This window comes from Anomalospiza imberbis, chromosome 20 (genome assembly GCF_031753505.1).
Source record: "Anomalospiza imberbis isolate Cuckoo-Finch-1a 21T00152 chromosome 20, ASM3175350v1, whole genome shotgun sequence".
In the NCBI taxonomy this organism is placed as follows: Eukaryota; Metazoa; Chordata; class Aves; order Passeriformes; family Viduidae; genus Anomalospiza; species Anomalospiza imberbis.
The window spans coordinates 8,969,759-8,993,529 of record NC_089700.1 but is presented as its reverse complement, the minus strand read 5'-3'; the positions used below and the strand labels follow the sequence as shown (position 1 = coordinate 8,993,529).

General features: G+C 48.5%; 1 protein-coding gene across 2 annotated transcripts in view; it reads left to right on the top strand.

The window, feature by feature from the left end:
• Positions 1-22,995, top strand: part of TBX4 (T-box transcription factor 4) — a 34,100-nt gene extending 11,105 nt beyond the window's left edge. Inside the window, exons 4-9 of one of the 2 annotated variants that reach the window (XM_068210662.1) lie at positions 4,559-4,678; positions 6,292-6,439; positions 17,361-17,513; positions 20,031-20,119; positions 20,423-20,664; positions 21,922-22,995. In XM_068210662.1, coding sequence (XP_068066763.1) covers positions 4,559-4,678; positions 6,292-6,439; positions 17,361-17,513; positions 20,031-20,119; positions 20,423-20,664; positions 21,922-22,544 — 1,375 coding nt within the window. In that variant the 3' untranslated portion in view covers positions 22,545-22,995. The remainder of the gene's footprint in view (positions 1-4,558; positions 4,679-6,291; positions 6,440-17,360; positions 17,514-20,030; positions 20,120-20,422; positions 20,665-21,921) is intronic. The other variant, XM_068210661.1, reaches the window with a different exon arrangement.
• Positions 22,996-23,771: the final 776 nt, after the last annotated feature.

Below are 23,771 nucleotides of genomic sequence, written 5' to 3'. Positions count from 1 at the left end.
TGGTTTGCCATCTCCAGCTCAAAAAATAAGATTTTGGTGGACATGGGAGCTTTGCAGCCACCCATCTCTCCAGGATCAAGCAGACCTGCTCATCTGGGCATTAAAACACACGTGAGATGCCCACAGAGAGGCCAAGCTTGGAGAGCCTGGAAGGCTGGGAACTGCTGCCCCAAAGAAAAGCAAAGCTTTTCTCTTATCGCTCACTTCCAAATCCAACCAGCCAATTACACATCAATTAAACTTTGTTTGAACATAATAGAAGCTTTGGCTCCATGTCAGCAACTGCTCCACGGTTAAGGGGATTGGATAGTAATAGTATAAATAAATAAACAAGAGATGCTTATTCTAACAGTTCATTTTAAAACAATTTGTGAATATCATGTAGAGATAAAATGTGCCTAGCATAAACTTAGCTAAGCAGTGACTGCTTCATTATCAGAACAAATAATTCACTAGCACATCATCTTTGAAGCTTGGGAGGCCTGTGGAATTGTGCTGCTTGTTTATTTTCCTGGCTTTTACTGTTTTTGCTACATTTCATCTGCAGGGAAGGGTTTAGCTGGGACTCTGGCAGTGTGGTGCCAAGCTCTGGTGATACCGACCCTGCTGCCACTACCCACGGTCCCCAGTGCCAGGCTCAGCCCCTCTTCCCTCCCCAGGGCATCACCCAGTGACTGTGGGATTTTAATGTCATAGGGGGTGTCCTGCTCACACAGGAGGCACTGTGGCCTTTTCCCCATGATCGCTTTCTTTGAGGGCACCTTTCTTTTGTGAACGTAAAAACTGACTTAAGTTTTGCCCTGTGAGGGGCAGTGAGGGCTGCTGCCATGGCACAGCACTTTGTCTCTGCCAGTGCAGGGGTGGGACAGGAATGTGCCTGTCAGAGCCACTAAACCCAGCAGAGAGCTTTGATGGGCACACGAGACCCTCAGGATAGGGCTGAGGAGCCTGGATGGTCCCTTCTGCTCCGGCTGGAGCTGAAGGGAGGGAGAAACCGGTTTGAATGTGCCTAAAACTGGAGTCCTGTCAATTTTGGTGTTTTGCAGACGAGGCTGTTGGCTGGTGCTTGGCTGCTCATGCCGAGTCCCTTGTGCGTCACACGGGTGCTCCCAGGGCTCATGGCTGGTCCCTGGGTGGGCAGGGGAGCTGTGGGGCTGCTGGTGCACCCTGCTCCCTGAGTGGCCCTGCTGCCTCTGCCTAAGGTGTGCTGCTGGGTTGGACACACACCTGGTGTGGCTTTCAAAAAAAAGGAGTATGAATGGGAAGGAAATTGGTCCAGTGCTGGACATCCCCACCCCAGGGATGGTGTTGTCATTGGCACATTCAGGGCATTTGCTGCAGCCCATGGACACTGTGTCCAAACAGGTTTTGGGTCTGAACAAAAGGTGATGAGGCCAGGAATTGCTGCAATTAATCTCCTGAGTACTGGTGGCTCAAACTTCACTGGGGAGCTGGGTGTTACTGTGCTGCACTTGTGCCCAGCACTGAACCTCACCGAGCTGCCCTGTTTGCCCAGGCAGGGCTGCAGCTGCCCTTGGCACAGGAGGTGCCCTGAGGATCAGATGTCACCTGCTTGCACACGCTCCCCAGGAAGCCCCAGATTCCCAGTTTTTGTCCCCAGTTTCTGCTCAGCAATGCTCTCCCCCGGTTTGGCGCCGTGTGGGAAGGAGGGCGGATAAAACAGGGATCTGCCCGGGTGTTGCTTCAGACCTCCCACCAAACCAGGCTGAGCTTTCCCAGAGCTTGGCAAGACGTTGGCAAGTTTTATTGCAGCACTGGGTGATTCTTGTGCCTCTGCTGGTCCCCAAGCAATGGATGATGAAGCAACCTATTGTCCAGGAGCTGGCCGGAGCGGAGCATCCTCCGCGGAGCCGCCCATCCGCCCGGAGCTCCTGCCTGCACAGGGCTGCCAGAGGGGCTGCTTGTGCAAAGCTGCTGCTGAGCTGCAGCTCCTCGTGGCTGTGAGTAGCTCCATTGACCTGTAGTAAATGTGGGGAAGCAGGCAGGTTTTTGGCCCCTTCCCAGGCCTGACAGGGAGCTCTATAGAGCCACTGTAGGCACGGCCTCGCTCCCGGGCAGGGCTGGTGCAGCTCCACCATGGGTTTCTGCTCCCTTCTTTCAAATGGGACATTCAATAAGGGCCAGGACACAATATTAGGTGCTGGCTCTTACTTTTTTTTTTTTTTTTTTCCTTTTTCTTTTTAATTCAATCTGTATGACTGCATTTCCTTGGCCCCAGCTCTTGGGTTTGTCATGCCTTCCCATCAGAGATGCACAACCCATGTTTGTATCATATTGCAGAGATATTTACTAAACGAGCCTCTGCCAAGGGGTTGAGAAATATGTTTTCATTAAGAAAATTAAACTGACAAGTCCCTGGACGGCACATTAGTTGCATATTTTTTCTTTAAGGCCAAAATGCAGCAGCTAATAATAATGATGAAATGTCCACGCACAGCCAAATTACTAAAATCTACCCATGTTTTCCTGGAAAAGAATGCGGAGAGTTGGCAAACTTGGTTGTAGCTGGGTCTGTGGACTGCTGAGCACAATGCTACCACTGCGAGATAGTGAGTGGTTTGCAAGTTAAGCAACACCTTCAATCAGATGTGAGTCCCCATTTGTTATCCTTAAAGAATTTCAGCTGTATATATTATAGTAGTACTTTGGCTCTTTGTATTTATTTTAGAGGGCTATACTAAAGAACATTATAAACTCAGGCATGTCCATGCTATATGAACTCCATATGCTGAAGCTTAATTTTAAATGCCATTAAAAAAGCACTTAACATTTACAATATATCAGTTCAGCTACTTTAGCAGCTTGGATGTTCTACAGTAAATGAAATGATTGAGGGAAAAAGAAATTCAGAAGCTCAATGTTATAAAAATCCCCAGTGCAGGTATGACAAACTGTCAAATTGTGTCCATCTCATTACTGGTTTTTAATAATTTTATCCTCTCTTTTTTTTTTCTTTTTTGTTTCATTTTTAAATGCCATATTAAGGCCTAGTTAAAAAAAAAATCTTGGCATTCAAATTGGATTCCTTATACAATTTTTTTTCAATGTGTGAATTGGGCTGTGTATTCACAAATTGAAATGTCCTACTGTATTTACCCAGGTGCTTACCTGTAGGAGGACAAGGTTAAGAGGAGTGCAGAGTTTATGAATGAAAATCAAAGAGGGACATTGGTAAACCACCCCTTTTTAGTCCGGGCTAATTACATGGTAAACATCTGGAATTTATGCAGGGCGGTTAAAAGAGTCAATTGAAACGATTTTGAACAGGGCCCATTTTGTTGCCTTCTCCCCAAGCAGCGACAAAATGGTGCTGCAGACTTGGACCAGCTCAGGAAAAGAGGGATAAAGTGGGGGACAAAGTGGCCTTGATGTCTGATGAAGAAATGACATCAGGATTTGGGCCCATCTTAATTCACGTAACTAGAACGAGTCCAGGATGTGGCAATTCTCATCCTCCATCCCCTTGTGCCGACGGGAAGGAGAACTTTGTGTCCTGGCTGGAGGGCTGTGGTGAGCCAGTTTGCTCTATTGACTTGGGTGTTTTTACTGGATGAGGAGGAGGTGGGGAAGATGGAGCCAAGAAAATAGTTATTCTGAGGATGTGAAGTGCCTAATCCTGCAAATCCTGGCTGCTGACAGGGCCTCGAGGGATTGGGAAGCCCATGGCAGTGTCAGGATCCATTAGGGCCCTCTCCTGTGGATTGCAAGGCTGGACTGTGATGGAATCTGCTGTTTTCACAGCCACATAGCTTTATAAAAAGGTATTATTTAACATCACAAAGGCTCTTTAGGTCTGTAAGACATGTAAATGTTCTCTGGTGATGCACTGGTTTATGGGATGCTCTAGTTGGGTGCTGGTTGCTGAAGCCACTGGGACAGGCACATTTTGGTGGGAAGTTCTGCCATGCTCCAGGCTCCAGCAAGGTTTAACGGATGTGCTGTGAATTTGGGAAATCCAGGAAGGCCAGAGGAGCCTGTCTGCACCACCACAGGGTTTAACCCTTTGTCCCCCCAAGGCTTTGCTGATCCTCAGTTCTCAGTTTGTTGTAGGGAACACAGGAGTAGTGGTGGGACCTGGTGGATATTGGGATCGTGTGAATGACAAAGCCTGTGCTTGGTTTCCTCTGAAATGTAGTCTGGTCTCCTGACTTTTCAAACATTTCCACAGCAGCAAGAAATCTGCAATTTTGATGTTGCCATAAGCCAGGTAGAGCCTCCTGTAGAAGTGAGGGCTCCTTGTCCAAGGCTTCCACAAACAGGGATGTGTTCACCTCCCCCATACCTCTCTCTGCACCCTCCTTTTCCAGGCATTGGCCCATAGCCCCCTCCCTGTGCCCTTATCAAAATTTGTGCCCACTTTTGCACCGGCACGCGCTCTGGAAAGAGAGAGTTTAATTCAGGTATGAACAAGAACCAATAACGTTCTCATGTGAATCCCTCTGATGGTGGATCTGCTTTTTGGGCTGCTGCTCCAAGTTTCCATCAGTTCCAGCGCTTCCATCCCTCACTAACGTGGTAACCCTCTGATTTCCCTAAGGAGGATGTTTCCCAGTTACAAGGTCAAAGTGACTGGAATGAACCCCAAGACCAAGTACATTTTGTTGATCGACATCGTCCCGGCTGACGACCACCGCTACAAATTCTGTGACAACAAATGGTAAGACAACACTTCTGTTTGCCTGGTTTTCCATAAGAAATTTGCAATTGGATCAACCATTTGTTGTGCAAACTTAGAAACCAACAGAAACACCTTCCCACAGGAGGGACGCCAACATCCCAGAGCTCTCTTTGCTGGAGCAGTGATGGACACGAGAGCCAGGGCTGGAAGTTTAAATCAGACAAATACAAAATGAAATATTTTTAACAGGCTGGGTGGTTAATTGGAAAAAAGTGCTGCTGGGGGTGGTGACTTGTCCATCCCAAAGTGTTCTAGGCTGGGGAGTTTTCTTGGAGAAGATGCTTTAGGCCAAGCATGGGTTATCTGGCCATGTGCAGTGTAGGAGGGTAAAGCCTGCCTTGTACCAGAGGCTGCACAGGATGATCTAATGGTCCATTTTGGCCCTCAAAATGAGGTCTCTCTGTGACTCAAGAAAAGTTTTAAATTCCTTTCTTCTATAGTAATATTTTGCTTTCAGGAGAGCAGCTATAACGCAAAATATGGGATGGTTTACTCAGAGCCCTGATTCTCTTCTGTTATTCTTCCTTTCCCTGTGCCTTTCCAAGCAAAGTCACTTACCCGAGAGGCAGCTGGGATTTTTGCTCTCTGACAAAGGAAACGTGTTGTTTTCTCTTTTGATTTCCCCCCCACAAAATGCCCGGCAGCCTCCCTCCCTGCCACTATTCGCTGTGGTTTCCCCAAACCCTTCCACTGGCTGCTGTCTGGTGAAAAGCAATGGAAAATTTCACAGTGACATCCCAGAAAGCAGAAATTATTTACTTGCACATTAGGGCTGCTCCAGTTAAAAAAAAAAAATCCCTTTTCCTTGTGCTTTTGTCCCGGAATGCCGCTGGGTAAGAGGAGTGGACTGAGGGTCTCTGCACCACGGTGGCCACTTTGTGTGTTTCAGACATTAAACACGAGATGATGGATAGTTCTTAACTCTGTTTAATGTAGGTTTTGCCAGCCCTAGAGCTGTTTCCCCTTTTCCTTTTATTGCTGCTGGAAAGTTTCTGTTGTTTTTGGTAATATTGCTTTTATTGGGGTTTTATAAGAGGAGAACAATGTGGAGTAATGAGGGCGTTGCCATTAAATGATGTCTCGTGGCTGGGCCTTGTGTCCATGAGAGCTGGTGGTGGTGCAGGGCAAGGGGAGCTGCAGAAGGGTGCTGGGCCAGAGTGGGAAGCAGCCCCTTCCCACTGGGACAGGCTGTGGGAGCCCTGCCTGGCTGTGAAGGGTGCAGCCACACCAGTTCTACTCCTGCTCACAGGTACTATCTCCTGTGCCATCTCTCTTTGCAGAAGAGTCTCTGAAGGCTTCCAAAAACCCAGACAAGTTTTCCTCCTTGAAAAGTGTCTCCACAATGCTCATGTGGAGACACTGCCCCAAGGAAATCCCACGTGGGAGCAGGGATGGGGTTACTCTGCCAGCCTGTGATGCTGCAACAAGGATCCCAAAACCCCCCATGAGCAGCAGGAGCCTCCCTGAGTCCCCATGTCCCACTGCATCCCCCCAGGGCTGGCAGGAGGGTTGCTGGGAGGAGTCCAAGGACAAAAAGCTCTTCCACATCCAGGCTGTGCCAGGGTGATGCCATCTGTCCCCTCTGTTCCCAGGATGGTGGCCGGGAAGGCCGAGCCGGCCATGCCGGGCAGGCTGTACGTGCACCCCGACTCCCCGGCCACGGGAGCCCACTGGATGCGGCAGCTGGTGTCCTTCCAGAAGCTCAAACTCACCAACAACCACCTGGATCCCTTTGGACACGTAAGAGAGACAATTCTGCAAGGGCTTTGGGTGGAGGTGGGCCTGTAATGCCGAGTTTGTGTCTGGGATGCTGGGTGGGATGTCACAGTTAATAATTGTTAATTTAATAATAACTTAATCGTTAATTTAATAATAATTTAAGCATTATTTTGTGCTTGGGGGGAGTGTTTAAAGCAAAGGGAGGGGGTCTGTGTGCTTCTCCTGCTCTTGGAAATGCAGCAATGACTGGCTCAGTTGTGTCCTGCTAGATGCCACTGAGGTTTTCTTTTGTGCCCAGGAACTTTCTGGGCAGCGCTGTGGGATTTTCAGCCTGGCACAGGGTACATGCAGCTCACAGAAGCAGGTTGCATAAACTCCTGATTTTCCAAGCTGTCTTCGGCAGCCCTAAAAAAAGATTAAGTATTTTATTTGGAAAATCTTGATTTATGTGTATTGGGAATGCAGAGGTGGGGAGCACACAGTTATCTTCCCCAGTGCATTTAATAACTCAGACCAAGGGCCCTTGCAGCCTGTCAGGAGAGTGAGTGCTCAAATACTGCATCTAAAAACACAGACCTGTCTGGTTTGCACAATTTGAGCCGAAAGTCACATAAAAATAAACCATCCTTGGTGAGAGGAAGGGAAGAGAGGGTTTAAAATCCTTCTAGGTTTAGTGCCATCAGCTCCTCCTTGTACCAAAGGTAAGAAAATCTAATTTGTGTCATCAAATGTGGGTTTTAACCTGACGGTGTTTTAAGCAGCAGCAGTTTGGAGGGCAAGGGAGGCTGTGACAAGGGTGCAGAGTGGGAAGGGATGTATCTGTCTTGCTTAAAATAATTGTGCATCAAGCCTCTAAAGAACAGCTTTTCACTTGGAGTCAATGTCCCGATGCCTCCAAAAGCTGTCCAGAAAGTGTGATTCTGGCACAGCTAAATCAGCTGGAGCTTTAGGGGGTTGACTCCAGAGGCAGGAGAACCCCACCAGCTTAAAACACTGCTAAAAATCCAGATTTTTTTGCCAGTGCTTGTAATTTTTTTGCGGATTTTGAGCCTCTAAAAGCCGGGCCCTGGCAGAGACTCGGTGATAACCCAGCCCCGTGCTGGGCCCTGACCCCCTCCCCAGCCTACTGACCCCACTGAGACATGTGTGAGCTTCAAAGGCTCCCCGGCACCCTTTAATGCTGCTGTTATTAATCACAGCCCATCTCTGCTCCCCTGAAGGGGGGAAACACCAAGGAAATGAAATGAAACAACTGTGTCAGGGCTCTCTCAGTAACAGTGACATGAAGCCACCCCTGCCACCGTTTGGCTGCCACAGCCATCCCGGGCCGCTGGCTTTGCACGTGGCATTTTTTCACTCTGTGTTTTTCTCTTGGTTAACTCTGCAGCTTAATATATGACTGTTTATGCTGTAAAATGTAAACCATAAAACATGCAGGATGTGCGATGTGGCTGTAAAACAAACAGGATGTGCCGTGTTGGTTTTGCAACTTTAAACGTTTGCTTTTCCTGACTTTGTCGTTTTTTAACTGAGATTTTAGCGCTGCATTTTAACAGGGAAGATTTTAACCCCCTCCTCCTTTCCAGTGAACAGCCTGCTTGTCTTTTCCCTAGTGAGACAGTGGTTTGGGTTTTGGGGTAATATCCACCATGCTGTGGCTCTAGATGAGCCCTGCTCAGTGCCCTCAGGCCATGTACCACGGCCCAGCACCTTCCCTCTCACATTAATGGGAAAATGCCTGAAATAATCTATTTTAACGTGCCTGGTTTGCTGCTCTATTCAGGCACTGACAACCTGCCTGGCTAAATGAACCTGTCCTCAGCCAGCTCCTTGTTAGGCTTCTAAATTAATAATCTGCTTTAGTGGTGCTCCACTCTTTGTGGTGCACATGGAGGAGAGCTGGACTCTGCACCAGGAGAAGGAGAAGGCTTCCACCAGCTCAGGCTGAGAGCAGTTCTGCTCTTGCAGGGCCTGTCCCACGAAGGCATTACGTTAGGAATAATAACAGCTTCTCATTTCTAGGAATTTCTTCCCAGTGACTGCAAACACTTTCTTAAAGCTCCCTAAAAAAACAAGTCAGAAAAGCCACAGGGTTTGTTTGCCTTCCCGTGCGCCAGCAGAGCCTGCCTGCGTTTCCTTTTGTCTTTGATTTCCTCCAAACCTCAAAACCATGAGGAGTGAGGATTTCTGCAGCCTTGGCTGGGGCATTTTTGGGTGCGTGGGCAGCTGCCCAGGCAGAGCTATGCTGGCTCACCCACCCTGGCACCCTCAGCCACTGCAGTGTCCCCATCCCTACATGGGATGCAGCTCCTCTGAGCCAGGGACCTCACCTGAAAGACAGGCAGCAGAAATTTCACACGATTCCATCAATAAATGAACCCATTTATCCAGCATGCCCTGGTTCTGCACTGTAATAGCTGCTTAATATCAGGGACGAGCAGCCCCATGGAGATTATAAGAAATGGAGGCACTTTTGAGGCTTAAAGTAAGTAAGATAAACATCTTAATTAATAAACTGTGGAGTTGAAGCCTTTGCTGCAATCCATGGAATTAGACCGGAGATTATTTACCGTGCTGGGGATGTGGGAAAGCCTCACTCTCTGACACCCAGCCATTCTCTGCAGCCTCACAAACCTCACTGCTGCTGCTTGCCCTGGCCCGTTATCTGTTGTGGTAAATTATTCGTTACAGTAGAGTCATGGGAGGCATTTGTTAATGCAGACACGTAAAACTGAGCAGGTTTTATATCAGAACAAATTCAGAGCTCTGTAATCTGCCTCAAACCCCCGTGGCTGAGCAGGTTTTGTGGCAGGTAAGCCTGTGCCCAGCTCACACAGCACAGCCTGAAAACGTGGGCTGTATATTTTGCTCCGGGGGGATTTTTCATCCATGAAAGGCTTCTTTCACACCAGGCTTAACAACTGAGGAACGTTCATGTTGGAAATGGATTAAGAAATCAGCAACCACTGTAATGTTTAGCTACAGTGAGGTTTATCTGATCCCAAAGAAAGCATTGTAAGCCACCTATGCTTAGAGTGAAGTCTGAATTTATGTATTTTCAAAGCATTACATGCAGAGATAATCAACCTGATAGAGCCTCTGATTTACGTGGGGCTGCTGAGTGATTCTGAGCACGAGGGATTCTGGCAGGGCTGGTGCTTTGCTCTCTGATGCCATGGGAGTAACAGGGCATTTGCAGAGGTGAAAATAATCTTGTAAGTGCCAGCAAGGGTGGCACATCCCTTACCCATTCCCAGTGTATGCTGCCTGGAAAATACCTGGCAGTGTATTCCAGGTGAAAAATGGGAATGACTCCATCGTTCCAGGTTATTTTGTGCTAATCTCAGGTGCAGAGGATGCACAAAAATCCCCTCTGTTGGAAAGGGGAACATAACTCCTGTATTTCTTTAAAAAGCTGATTCAGGGCAATATGGTAAAATAGCAAGTGTGTGTGTGCACAGTGATAAATCCTCAGGAAGGGAATTCCACTTTCTCCAGAGGTTTAAAGTACATAAACAGTGGGGTGGAAGGTGCCCATGAGATCATCCTGATCTGGGTCAGCTCCTGGCCCTGGCAGGTGAGGGATGCTCAGGGGGGGTGTGAGGATGAAGGGCCATGAGGAGGTGGCTCAGAGCTGCAGTGAGGCTGTAGGGAGGACATGGGGAGCCCTTTGGGGCCCTGGGGCTGTAGGGAGGACATGGGGAGCCCTTTAGGGCCCTGGGGCTGTAGGGAGGACATGGGGAGCCCTTTGGGGCCCTGGGGCTGTAGGGAGGACATGGGGAGCCCTTTGGGGCCCTGGGGCTGTAGGGAGGACATGGGGAGCCCTTTGGGGCCCTGGGGCTGTAGGGAGGACATGGGGAGCCCTTTGGGGCCCTGGGGCTGTAGGGAGGACATGGGGAGCCCTTTAGGGCCCTGGGGCTGTAGGGAGGACATGGGGAGCCCTTTGGGGCCCTGGGGCTGTAGGGAGGACATGGGGAGCCCTTTGGGGCCCTGGGGCTGTAGGGAGGACATGGGGAGCCCTTTGGGGCCCTGGCCAGAGGACTGACCACGAGTGGTGGCTGCAGACATGTGCTGGCAGCTCAGGAGCCCAGGATCCTTCTCCTGAGGACTGAGGAATGGGGTCTGCAGTACCCAGAGGTGTTAGGGATGAGCTGGATGGCAGCTGGGAGAAAACATTCCAGCCTTACCCCAGGCCCCTCTTCCCTGGTTTTAGGCAGGCTGTGAGCACTCAGAGTCACATCAGGGCAGCGCTGGAAAATGGGAGAGGAGTGAGAGCATCCCAGGAGGGGTTTGTGCTGCTGTTGTCAGTGACTCCACTGAAATTAAACCTCTCTGCCAGAGGACTCAGCTCCTGCAGCCAGGCCAGCTTGGAAAAGGCAAGAGCATCACATCAGTATTCTTGAGAGGTTCTGACTGGGACCACATCGATTGGAAATGAAAAAAATGGGAATATAAAATGGGAATATAAAGAATATATAAGTAGATTCTAGAATATATAAAGGTATTCCTGCAGGGAAACAAACAAATTAACAAAGGAGGCAAGTAATAAATGGAGATTAGAAGTGGAGGTTGTGACAAATAAAAGTAGATATTTAATTTAATTCCCCCCAACACAGCCCTGCTGAGCTTGCTCGTGTTACAAACTCTACCTGCCTCACTCCTGGGTTGCTGGTGGTGCCTTTTAATTGCCATAATTACTTTATCTGCTTTTAAAATAAAGCTTTTATTTTAGTTTTGGGGATGTAACCAAGTGAGGTTTAAAGCTACAGGAAATTATAGATGGCCTGTCACTCATGACAGCATTTGAAGTGATATTCCTGTTTTTCTTGACCCAAATCTGCTGTTTACTGGCTTCACTCATTAATGCCAATGAGTTTGTTATTTCTCTTCAGATTTAATATTTGCACACTTGGTTTTATTTGATTATCACTGAAAGCCTTAATTTTTCCCCTAGTTCTGGGGTTTCCTTTTCATTTTTCTATTAATTAAATCAGCCTTTTTCTGCCCGTGCCCGTCAGACGCACTCAGGCACTTTTAATTAGCTCCACATCCTACTAATCTTGCAAAACCCTAATTTTGATTCATAATTTTTTTTTATTTGTTTGCTTTATGACTTGTGGCCAAGCAGTTTCCTCTCGGGTGCTGGTGGGAGGTTTATGTGCTGCCCTGGAAGCAGCTTCCCCACCCCGGGCACTGGGATCACCCGAGGGAGGGAGGGAGGGAGGGAGGGATGGGGCCACAGCAGCTCCTGGGGGAAATCCTGCCTGGGGAAAAAGGACACAGCCTCACCCGTCTTGTCCTGCTCAGAGCAATTTTCAGCTAAAATTTTCCTTTATTTTAATGTATAACATTTGGGGGTTTTATATATGTGTGTTTGTAAAATAATATATATGGTTTCTTATATGTATAAGGAATATGTGCGATATTTATTTTTCTTATATCCATATTTATATTTATTTTTTAATATATAAGAATTCATAAATATATATATATATGTGTAATCTCCCCCAATACCAAACCACCTTTTTTCTCAGCCCATTTAAACCTTGGAAAAACCCTTTTGTCCAGCCCCTAAATTTTCAGAGCATCACTAAGCCTTCTGCTGAAAGTATATCCATGAAAAATTATTTTCTTTTTAATTTCTTTTTTTTTTTTTTTTTTTTTTTTTTTGGTACTCATTCATTTTAGGAAATCAGAGCAATAGTGGTGCCCAAATAAATTACAAAGTGACATTTTACATTGTTTGCTGGGAAAAAAAAAAGGAGCAGAGCTGTGTTCCACAGGGAGGGATGGATCCAGGGTTTCCATTTCAATACTGGGGAGGAAGTGGCCAGTGGGGTTGGTGTTTGAAAAGAAGATTTACTTCTCTCTTTTAAACCCTTTTGCTGGTACGTCGCTGGATTATGTGAGTCAAATGCAGCAGATTTTGGTAAAGTTTAACTGGAATCAGATCCTAAAATGGTCAGGTTTGGAGTGGGAGCCAGCCTGGAGAAGGGCAGGGAAGGAGGTCGCTGTTCAGGGGGCCAGGTGACAGTGGGGTCACACAAGGGGTGTCCCAGGATGTCACACCTGGGGTCTGCCCAAACACCCTCCCGTGGCAGAGTGGAGGTGGAATCCCCCCAAAGCTGTCCCGATGAATTCCAGCTGATGGGAGATGAAAAAGAACCGAGGGAGAAAAAGCCCAGAAATCCCAGCTTTGGCCATCTCGTAAGGATCTTTTGTCTGAGCTCATGTTGAACCTTTTCCCAAGATTTTCCAGCCTTTCTTTTACTCCCTGCTGTGCTGATTGCCAGGGCAAACGTGTGGATTTGGGAGGCTCCCCTGCAGCCCTGCAGGAGCAGCCTGGCTGCACTCGGGGCTGGGACTGGCTGGGAAGAGCCCGGTCTGTCCCTGCCTTGGGGCAGAGAGAGGGGAATCCTCCCTTGGGAAGGGAAAATCGATAGGATGGGATTCAGGGAATGTCAGAGCTCGTGTTTTAGCTGCTGGAGAGCCTGTGGGAATAGAATGTTTTATTTGGTTGAACTGGGTGATCTCAGGGGTCTTTCCCACTGTAAATGTTGGAGTGATTTTCATGCTGGCTTTGGGGTGGGGTGTCCCTGGCAGTCCCAGGGTGGGAAAAGAGGGATCTGGGATCCCAAATCCCCTGGGCACATCCCGGGCAGCACAGCTGGGTCAGCTCCAGTGCTGATGGAGCATCTCCAAACCACTCACTCCTAAAAAACCCCTTCAGTCTGGGATGCTTTATACCATCTAAATATTAATTGAGATGATTCTGCAGAGCCTCCTTGATTAAAACACCGTTTTTTCCATGCAAAAAACTGGATTGTCAGGTTTTTGTGCTGGGCCGTCATGCTCCAGCTCCAAGTCCCAATGTGGGACCAGGGCCAGCCTCAGCTCAAAGGCTTTTTCACTTTGAAAGAATAGAGGGAAGGAAGAAAGAAGCAGAAAATATATTAAAATGCAAGATTTTATATTAGTTATGTGATCCCCCGGGAGCAACCATAAAATTATGTGGCTTTTTCGTAGCCATTTACTATTCAATATAAAAAGGGGAGTTGCCATAGCAACCACTGCATCATCTGACATCTGATACCTTGGCGAAGCAGGGAGCTCTTAAATCAACTCCCCAAATTTCATATGAAAGTAAATACATTTTACTGGTGATTTCAAGGCCAGTTTGCCTTGTGACAAGGAATGTGGCACCGTTTCCCCAGCTCAGCTCGTGGCCTTTGGGTCCCATCCTGCAAACTCAGGCCCTGGAGCTGACATTACTCAGCAGTGTGAGAGATTAGAAGTTAGAGGAGTTTGTTTTCCTAAGTAAAATTAAATGAAATGAGCAAATGACACCATTTTTTTAAACATTTCTTGCTGACTGGGGAATGCCAAAAAAAGGAAGACGTTGAGTTCTGTAACAACTGAAGTTCCAGCTGCAAGTGTGTGAGCAGCACAAAGGAGGGAGACAGGGGGGTGAAAATAAAAATAAAAATGAGGAGGATGTTTGTGTAAGCTCACACTGGCCTTTGGGGTTGGGCTCTCTCACAGTCTGCTCAGCACGTGTGACATGCAGGGCGTAGCAGTGGCATCACCCTGGGGATGCTCTGGCTTCTCTGCCAGCACCAAGGCAGTTCCAGGGGCAGGGAGAGCAGGCAAGAGGTGAAAACATTTCCCAAAATATCCAGGAGCTCTTTGGGTCTCACCTGGACCCCCCCAGGGGGGGTCCCCACCACTGGGTCCCTGCCAACCTATCCCAAACTAACTACTTGTTGTACAAAAACGATTTAAAAATATGTGTGACAGTGTCTGACCTTGAATTAATCTCCCCATGAAAAAGGGAAGTGCAGGAAAATACAAAGTTACTGTTTTAGCATCACCTTTGAGGCCAAGGGCTCCTACATCACTGCTCAGTGCTCTGTCCCATCAATTAAAATACTTCTCATTTTTGACACAATTCCTGAAGCTAATCTTTCCACTGATGTTCGTCACTGGAGTGGAATTTACATTTGTTTTGTGTATTTTTAGCTTTCTAATGCAGCCTTGAAAACTATTTAGCCTGAATTGTTGGCATTTCACTTTGCACAGACTCAGTGTTTTGTGGCTGAAGGTTGTTTTTGGGGTGGTTTGTAAGGATTTTGAATGCTCAGGGATCACACCAAGCACAGGTAAGGAGGATTTGTGTGCAGACACAGCCTCTGTGCAGGAGTTCTTGTTCTTAAGTAAAATGCTGGTTTTATGCAGAGAGTGGTTGCTGACCCCCCAAAAGGACGTGGCAAATCCCCTCTGCAGCTGGTGGGGAGCCACACCCTCAAATTCCAGCAGGAATTACACTGAGACAGGTGAGCAAATATTCACTTTTTGTGCAAGGGACAGAAATGTCCAAACTTGTAAATGCAGTGGCAAAATTAGGCCATTTAGGGGTTTTTTCATTATGAACCTCCAGACAGATCTGCAGCCACAACTGAAACATTGAGCATCTGTCAGAAATCCTTTCCTGAGTTTTTCTATCAGGCTCCAAGAAGTTCTTTTGTTCATTTTGGAAATAGTTTGGGCTCCTTGACTTTGAAGATGTCATTAAAAATGCATTTATCTTTTTAAAGGGGTCATTATAGCCCGGTGGATCCTGCTTTGGAGGGGGAACACAGGCAATTCATGCAGGATGTATCAAAACTTGAGCTCCTAATTTTCCCTTTAGAAATCTCAGTTTAAAGTTGTTTTCTTCATCCTGAAGCTGAGTTGCTCTGGCACTGGGGAAAAGTCACCCGTGCTGGGCAGTGTGGTTCAGACAGTGAGGAGAGCTCAGCGAACTCCAGCTTTTGCTCCAGACAGCCATTATTTATCAGCATGCCTCAACTCTTAATTACTGAAAATTGAAATGTCCCTTCTTTTATGAAAGTCCTGTCCCTCAGGTGTTACTTTGTTTTACGAGTGGCTGATACATGAAAGCAGAGAAAAGGCTCCAGCCCAAAACCTGAACCGACCCTCTCAGGTCTACACCCTCCACATCAACAGCCACAAAGTGGTTCAGAGGCTTGATGCAAAGCTGATAAAATGCCAAAAATTCCTCATTCTCTCTCTTGGGGAGCAGGGAGGGGTGTCTGGAAAACGTCAACAGTAAAAATTGCATTTAAGTGGTGCATAATGCAGCAGCTACTGTGGGCAGGGGGACCTGCAGCAGATGAGGGGGTGTGGAGAGCACGAGCTCCATGCACTGCCTCCCATCCCAGCTGGAGCACCTGGAGCTGCTGCTCTGAGCTCTCCTGGACATGGCAGTCATGGAGAAGAAAGGGTTTCTGAGCACACAGAGCAACCACAGAGCAAAAACCTTCTGCTTCTTGGTAATTCTCATTTAAAACTGGCTAAAACCATAATTAGTGTGAACTGATGCTGCTGTGCTGCAGTGTGCACATCCATCCATCCGTCTGTCCATCCGTCCATCCATCCGTCCATCCATCCATCTGTCCATCCATCCATCCATCCATCTATCCATCCGTCCTTCCATCCATCCATCCATCCATCCATCCATCCATCCATCCATCCGTCCATCCATCCGTCCGTCCATCCATCCATCCATCTGTCCATCCATCCATCCACCCGTCCATCCATCCATCCATCCATCCATCCATCCATCCATCCATCCATCCACCCGTCCATCCATCTGTCCATCCATCCATCCATCCATCCATCCATCTGTCCATCCATCCATCCATCATCCATCCGTCCATCCATCCATCCATCCTTCCATCCATCATCCATCCGTCCATCCATCCATCCATCCACCCATCCATCCATTCATTCCGTCCATCTGTCCATCCGTCCATCCATCTATCCATTTACCACCAGTGGAAGACCCGACCCATCGCAGTGTCCCCTCCTTGGCCCTGTGCCTGTCCCTGCCCTGGGCTTTGGGCACCCCAGGGGTGACAGCCTGGCTGGAATCCCTCTCCCCCAGGAGCAGCTGGGCTCAGTGAGCCCATTTGGGAGCGGAAGGAGGAGATTGGAAAGGATTATGCTGAGAAAACAAGGCAGCAGTGTTTCTTCTTTGCCCAGTAAAAGGAATAAAGGCTTTTTTTAAAACCATCCCACTTCTTAAAAGAAATTCCATTTCTTGAAGCCATTTTCTTCTGCAGTGTCTGGGCACATCCCTGCTTTGTGGAATCTCAGTGCTGCAATGGGATGAGCCTGGGCAGCCTCTCTCAGGCCAACAAAGCTCCACCAAAAAACCCTTTACTGGAGCCAGGCTGTGATCCCTGCTGGACCTCAGCCCTTCCCCAACCCCCCTGGCACCCTCCATAAAAATCCTTTGGCTGGTGCTGGTCCTGCCTTTCACTGGCCAAGACTCGAGGAGGGGAGAGGTGCCTGGACCAGCCACCCACACTCAGCCACTCCACAAACAGCAGGAAAAACCAATCTGCTGCTTTGTAGGTTTTTGGGTTTTGTTGGGTTTTTTTTGGTTTTTTGTTTGTTTTTTTTTTTACCAGCAGATAAAAGAAAAATAGCTTTCTAGCTTTTTTTTCCCCTGTGGTTTCTGTGTTGGTTTTTTTTCCCTCTGCTAAACTGTGTATTTTTCAGCTCAGTAAAGCATTTATTAGGAATCTTTACAGGCCAGGCTGCTGGTGAATTATATATTGTACAGCTACGACGTGAGCTGGGGGAAAAAAAAATTATGACATTTTTTCCACCCAGACTGATTCTATCCAATAGCAATGGAAAATGAGGGTTTACCAGGAAAGCTTTAAGTTCAGCTCTGCTTGCCAGAGCTGCAGATACCTTTTGTGCCTTGGTCCATGTGCATTTCTAGAATGTAAATTTTCCTTTGTAACTCACAAGCGAAACTAAAGCCGAGCTCTGCCGGGCTTTGGGTCCTGCTGCAAAGTGTCCAAAAGCCATGGCTTGTCTGTTTTCTTTTTTGAATGGACTTCTCACTTTGGCATCAATTGTTTTTCAGATCATCCTTAATTCAATGCACAAATACCAGCCCCGGCTGCACATCGTGAAGGCGGACGAGAACAACGCCTTCGGCTCCAAGAACACGGCTTTCTGCACCCACGTCTTCCCAGAGACCTCCTTCATTTCTGTCACCTCCTACCAGAACCACAAGGTAGGCAGCTTTTGGGGCTACAGATGCTTTATTTCTGGCCAGGAACTTTGTGAGAAGATCTTCCTGTTCCGCTGGTTTAAAAGACAAGTTTCCATCCTGGCTTTAGGCAGGGGGGATGAGCCAGCTCTGGAGGAGCAGGGATGCTGATGGTAACAATATTTTGGCAAAGCCTGGGCTCCCCTGACTGCGCTCATAGAGCTGAGATGTCATTCAAGCAGCACAGCACATCTAATAACGACCAGTAAAGCTTGCTCATAAATCTGCAGTGAACAGTAATTACAGAATGTGTGTTTAGTGAGACAGATGAGGAATGTAACCATAAAAACGGAACTCAGAGCTGCCTCTGCGGTTTGCACGTGGGGGCAGGAGGGGCTGGGGGTCTGGGGAGGGGGACTTGGGGGGTGTGAGATACAAAGGGTCAGTTCTGTGCTCTGGGTGGGTGTCAGCTGTGTGCTGCAGGGGCTGCTTTGTGGTGTGAGGGTGGTGTTACCTGTGCAGCGGGCAGAGTTCTGTCTGGGGGTTGGATCCCAGCAGGACTGACAGCAGTGGGACAGCAAACTGTCACCTCCCTGTGTCACCTCAGCAGGGCAGGGACAGGGGAGGATGACACCAGGGGATGGAAAGGCTTCAGATTCTATCCTGCTACTGCTCTGCCTTTGCACAAGCTCCTGTTCCTGGGCATTCTCCTAATAGTGAAGTCCAATTGCCATATGAGGAATAATTAATAATTTAATTGGAAATTTTAAAAGGCATCAAGATTCATAACTAAAGGTGCAGAGTGAGGTAGCACTGCCAGAGCCCTCCTGTCACCCTGAGTGTGAAATCTGCCATGTGTAACTGTACCACTTCCTTTCCTGCACATTCATAGGAAAATCCTGCAGGAACAGGAACAAGTGTGAAATTCTTCCTCCCCAATAACCTGACCAGAGCTTTTCCTCCCAAGCAGGATGCCTGTGTGCCCTTTGATGCTGGAAGCATAGAGTCCTTGCAAAAATGTTGCAATTAGTGAGCCAGTAAAGAGACTCAGAGCAGAAGCATGGATGTGGTATGGTCAGGCAGGGTGGGGGAAAAGTGCCCATTAGGACACTGAAGGTAGAAAAGCTGTAGCTGTTGATGTAAAATGACCAATTGCCCAAACATGGTTAACCAAAAAGACTCAAAGGAGCTTATATTTAATACATATTTAAAATGTCAGCTGTCAATGGTGCCTTTCATCCCTAAAGTTCCCAGAGTGCTCCATAAACTCCACACTTGCACTGTCACTGCTGTCCAGCTGTGCTGGGGGTAGTTTGTGGCTGGGGGGCAGCACAGGGTGGACCTGACAGATTTAGGGAAGATGTCCCAGATGAGCCCAAATTCTTTAGTGAAGATCCTGTGAGGAGCCTCTGTGGTCTGCAGGCTGGGGGGATGGACACTGCCCTGAGCAGGGGACACAGGGACCTGCAGAAGGTGACAGCAGGCAGAAGGTCTCACCAGGACCTCAGTGTGGTCTTGAGAAAATCTCAACCTCAGAGGAATACCTGAATGGTTTTATTTATTCTCTTTAGCATCAACAATTAAAAACCCGGTCTCGGTTTCTTTTAGAAGAAAAAAACTGCTGAACTGTATTTAGCTCAGAAATCTCCTGCCAGCAAGAAGTGTGGTTGTAAATAATTGTATTCCTAAAGAAAAAAATGATGATGTTGAGGACAGAGGTTACCCCTGGGCACAGGTCAGTGAGGAAGGTGTGTGCTCACCCCAAATCCTCTCCTGGGCTGGATGAGGCCAGGGGAAGGTGACAAGGAGGGACTGAAGCCCTGATCCTGCTCATGTCAGAGGAAAACCACGATCACTACATAACAAAATGAAATTAAGATGTACAAACCTGCTGTCAGGCTGTGGGTTTGGAAGGGTCCTACTCTTCTTGTGGTTCATCAGCTGCTTGAGCTTCCCTGCAAGAGCTCGAGCCCTGGAGGCTGCTTAAATTCACATGTCACCACCTTCCCCTCCAGCACTGACAGCGGCCAGCTGTGTTCTCAGGAGTTTTTTTGGTAAGGGATATTTTTCAACATTGCTAAAAGTGTAGTTGTTAGTAACAGCAACAGCTCTGCAAAACCATCCCAAAGCAGAACTGGCTGCTCCCCTCAGCATTAGAGTGGGATGCAGGGGGCTCAGAGCAGGGAGAGGGGCTGTGCAGGGATAGAACAGTGTTTGAGTTGCGACCTTCACAGAGTTAAAATGACTGAATGGTGGCCATAAAGGTGTGTTAAATTGTTATGGGAATTAGGGAGAGCCACACCATGACAAGTAGGGCTCTCTAACATGGAAACATAGGAAGCCTTTTAAATCAGACAAATAAATTCTCTCTATCAGGAGTCCAGAAAAAGAACACAGGCCTTAGAGTAAGACCCAGACTCTGCATTTCACAGGGGTCAGCAGGACTGGGCCCCTCGAGACCCACCAGCTCAGCCCTGCTGCTGCTGTACTTTGGTCTGATTTGCTTTCAAACACTTTATTCTTGGTTTTGTTCTTTCAAAGATAACCCAGCTGAAAATTGAGAACAACCCCTTTGCCAAGGGCTTCCGGGGCAGCGACGACAGCGACCTGCGCGTGGCACGGCTGCAAAGGTACCTCCCTCCCTCCTCATCCTCCTCACGGGCTGCAGCTCTTGGGAGAAGCAGCTGAAAGGTGTTTGCTTGTGCCTGAATGGCACTGGTGTCCCTCAAAAGCCCTTCCTGACACACTCTGTGCTGTCAGCCCTTGCCCACGCCCAGAGCAGCGCGATGAGTTCATCGTCTGAAGAAAAGGGTGGTGAAGTCACTGGCTGGAGATGCTCTGGGGGAGCCAAACCAATATTTCCTCACTGCTGATGAAATTCTGATGACGCTGATCACTGCCTAACCAGCCTTAATTTTTCTCACCTCTTTTAGCAAAGAATATCCAGTAATTTCCAAAAGCATCATGAGGCAGAGGTTGGTGTCCAGTCATGGCCAGCTGTCAGCAAAGCCAGATGTTAACCCTCTGCATGGGAATCACCAGACCCTTCAGCATTATCAGTATGAGAATGGTGCTCACATGCAGTTTGCAGCTTCGGATACTCAAGATCTGCCACTCAACACCTTCACAGCACAGAGAGATTCAGGGCTCTTCTACCATTGTCTAAAAAGAAGAGGTAACTCGAGTTCACAGCTAGAAAAATATTACAGAAAATAAACCTCAGACCATGAGTTTGGTTTGGATTGGTCTCTTGGGCCTTGATCTTCAAAAATACTGATGTGATTGGAGTGTTTTGGAGGTCGGGAGGCAAGAGCTGCTGTTTGGAGCAATTTTTAGTGGGTTTGTCCCATAGAAGGTAAATTCAGACTCTGAGACAGAGCTGAAACAATTAATTAGAATGTGTAATTCAAATGGCACAGAGCTTCAGTGGAAAATAATCCTTTGTTAGGATCAGCTGAATTCAAAATTGTTTGCAGGAGGCCATTAGCATTACCAAAATTCTACACTTTCCAGGGCAAAGCCATGAGCAATTCCCTCAGTGTCTGCAGAGCAGTGGGACTGTGGGAGCTTGGTATGAGCAGCCCTTTCCTCTCATCCACTAATTCTCAAATTTAAGTGAGCTGTGACTGCATTCTCTTCCTTTTAGTCCAGCATCAGATGAGATCATGGCATGTTTTAAGTTAAATGGAAAAATTTTGCACAGAAGAAAAAAATCCTTCTATTTGCATGCTCATGTCTCACTGCCTGCTAATTTATTTAAGCTGGGAGAATCCTCTGATCATGGCTAAATGAAGAATCTAACAGCACCAGTAACGAGGGCCGCAAGGCAAATGTGTCATTTTAGCAGATGGTTAATGTGCAGATGAATTCACTAATTCATCCAGAGAATATTCCTAATAAGTAACAGAAAGCTGCTGGGGAACAGGGCTGTGGTCCTCACAGGAGGAGAGGGGCTGTGCAAAGCTGAGGAAGGGCTGCTCACTGGGAAAGGGCTCCTTTATCTGGAAATATTTCTGCAGCTTTTGACGTGAATATCTGGGAAATGTAGAGTCATTTTTGCAATGACAGGAAGGCAGGCTGTGATAAGAGCCTTTAAGAGACTTCTTGAATTTGTCAGGAGGAACCGCGCAGGAGTGTCCAGGGCCCTCCGTTATCTGGATGAACGGGGAGTAATCCCTGATGTGAGAAGAGTCCCTCACTTAAGCTGACAAATGTCACCAGAGCGCTTTGAGGCCGGCGAGGATTAGCCTGACATTTGCAGCACAATGTCTTTTTGATGTTGTACATTGTTTTCCCAAACTAAAACGGTTTAACTGGATTAAGCTGAGAAAGGGCACCAGTTTAGTGAAATAACCGCGGTGTCCCAGGGGACTGGCCAGTCCCAGCGCCGGCTCCCTGCCGAGCTGCTCCTGACTGTGAATTTCTCTTGCAGAAAGCGCTCGGCACCTGGACCTGCCCTGCAAACGCTCCTACCTGGACGCCTCGTCCTCGGTGGGGGACGATCACTATTTCCGCTCGCCGCCGCCCTACGAGCAGCAGATGCTGAGCCCGTCCTACTGCGGCGAGGTGGCCCCCAGGGAGGCCTGCATGTACTCTGGCTCCGGCGCCGACATCGCCGCCGTCTCGGCCGTCGACGATTTACCGCCGCCGCCGCCCCCGCTGAGCTGCAACATGTGGACTTCAGTCGCACCTTACACCAGCTACAGCGTCCAGACCATGGAGACTGTCCCCTACCAGCCCTTCCCTGCTCACTTCACCGCCACGCCCATGATGCCGCGGCTCCCGGCCATGGCGGGCCAGGGCTCGCAGCCGCCGGGGAACGGCCCCTTCAGCGTGTACAACCAGCTGGGCCCGGCTCCGGGCCGGGAGCGCGGCCCCGCCTCGTCCTTCCCCAGGGAAAGGGTGCACCCGGCCGTGTGCGAGAGGAAACCCCCCTCTCCGCACCTGAATGCGGCCAACGAGTTCCTGTACTCGCAGAGCTTCTCGCTGTCCAGGGAGTCGTCGCTGCAGTATCATTCAGGGATGGGGACTGTGGAGAACTGGACCGACGGGTGACCCCCGGGCCCGGCGAGGCCACGGCGACCTCACTGCTCCGGGACAGTTCACTCAGTGTTGATACCTGTGGGTAACTTGCACTTCGGTGAGACACATGTGCATTTCCAGAGGGATTTGTGTGGGTGAAGAGCTTGGATCTTCAGGCACACAGAGAGTTCCATCTCCTGTCTCAGTGGGCTGGATCCATCGGGCTCTCAGTGACTCCCAAATAAATTCATTCTCGTGTCTTCATCCAGTAGAAACCATCTTCATGACTAACGAGTGACGTAGCTAGTCATGTTCTTTTGCTTGTAATGCTAAACATCCGTGAGCAAATTTTGGCTATTTGGGAAAAATACGAGCTTCACTTTTACGGTCCTTGGCTCATGAAGCCACAACCTCCCGAACCTCCAAGGAAAAAGCCATTGGATCGGTTGCATAGCTCAAGGACTGCCGTGGCAGCGCTTCTTTAGCCCTGTCGGTCCGTAGAGGTTCCTCGTTCCTCTGGAAGTGAGGGAGCGGCGGGAGCGCGGGCTCCGCTCCGGGAGCTGCGGGGCCGCCCCGGCAGCGCGGGGGCCGCGCCGCGGGCACGGAGGAGAAGGCACCGATGCACACATGTCTCTTCTTGCCCCCACACCGACATCGGTCGTGGCTGTGGGAAGCGAAGAAGTGAAGAGTTAAGTCCGAGGCCAAACAGCGAATTAATTGCAGCGTTAGGAACAGACCCAGTGTCTTCAGACTCCCATCCCTTGATTGAATCACACTTGCTTATTGCAATATATTTATGAAGTTTAAGCTTAAAAGTCGCTAATACTTTCCAGAACCAATTTCTGTATTTGCTGGTCCTTGATTTCTTTCGTATTCAACTGAAACGTGCCTTTTGTGCTATGTTCTTTTCTTTTGCAGCTCAGACAGAATTGTTTCCAGCCTAAAGCAGGCCTAGAGGAATACATTCCTAATGATGGGGTGGAGAGGGGAGAGCTCCCATGACCCGTCAGGCTTTACAGTGTACAGATATTTGTAGAACAGGTAAAATCTGTAAGCAGTGCATCCGTTGCTCCCTTTGCTCACTGTGGAAGGTCCAGGGCTGACTCCTGGCTGTGCCCTCTGCAGCGTCCCTGTGAGCTGCCACGGGCATCCAGCACAGGGTGCATTTGATGATCTCAGAGGTCCTTCCCAGCCTCAGTGGTTCTGTCGGGAGGCCGACACTGGCGGGGAAGCAGAGGAATTCCCTCTGGGGCACACCTC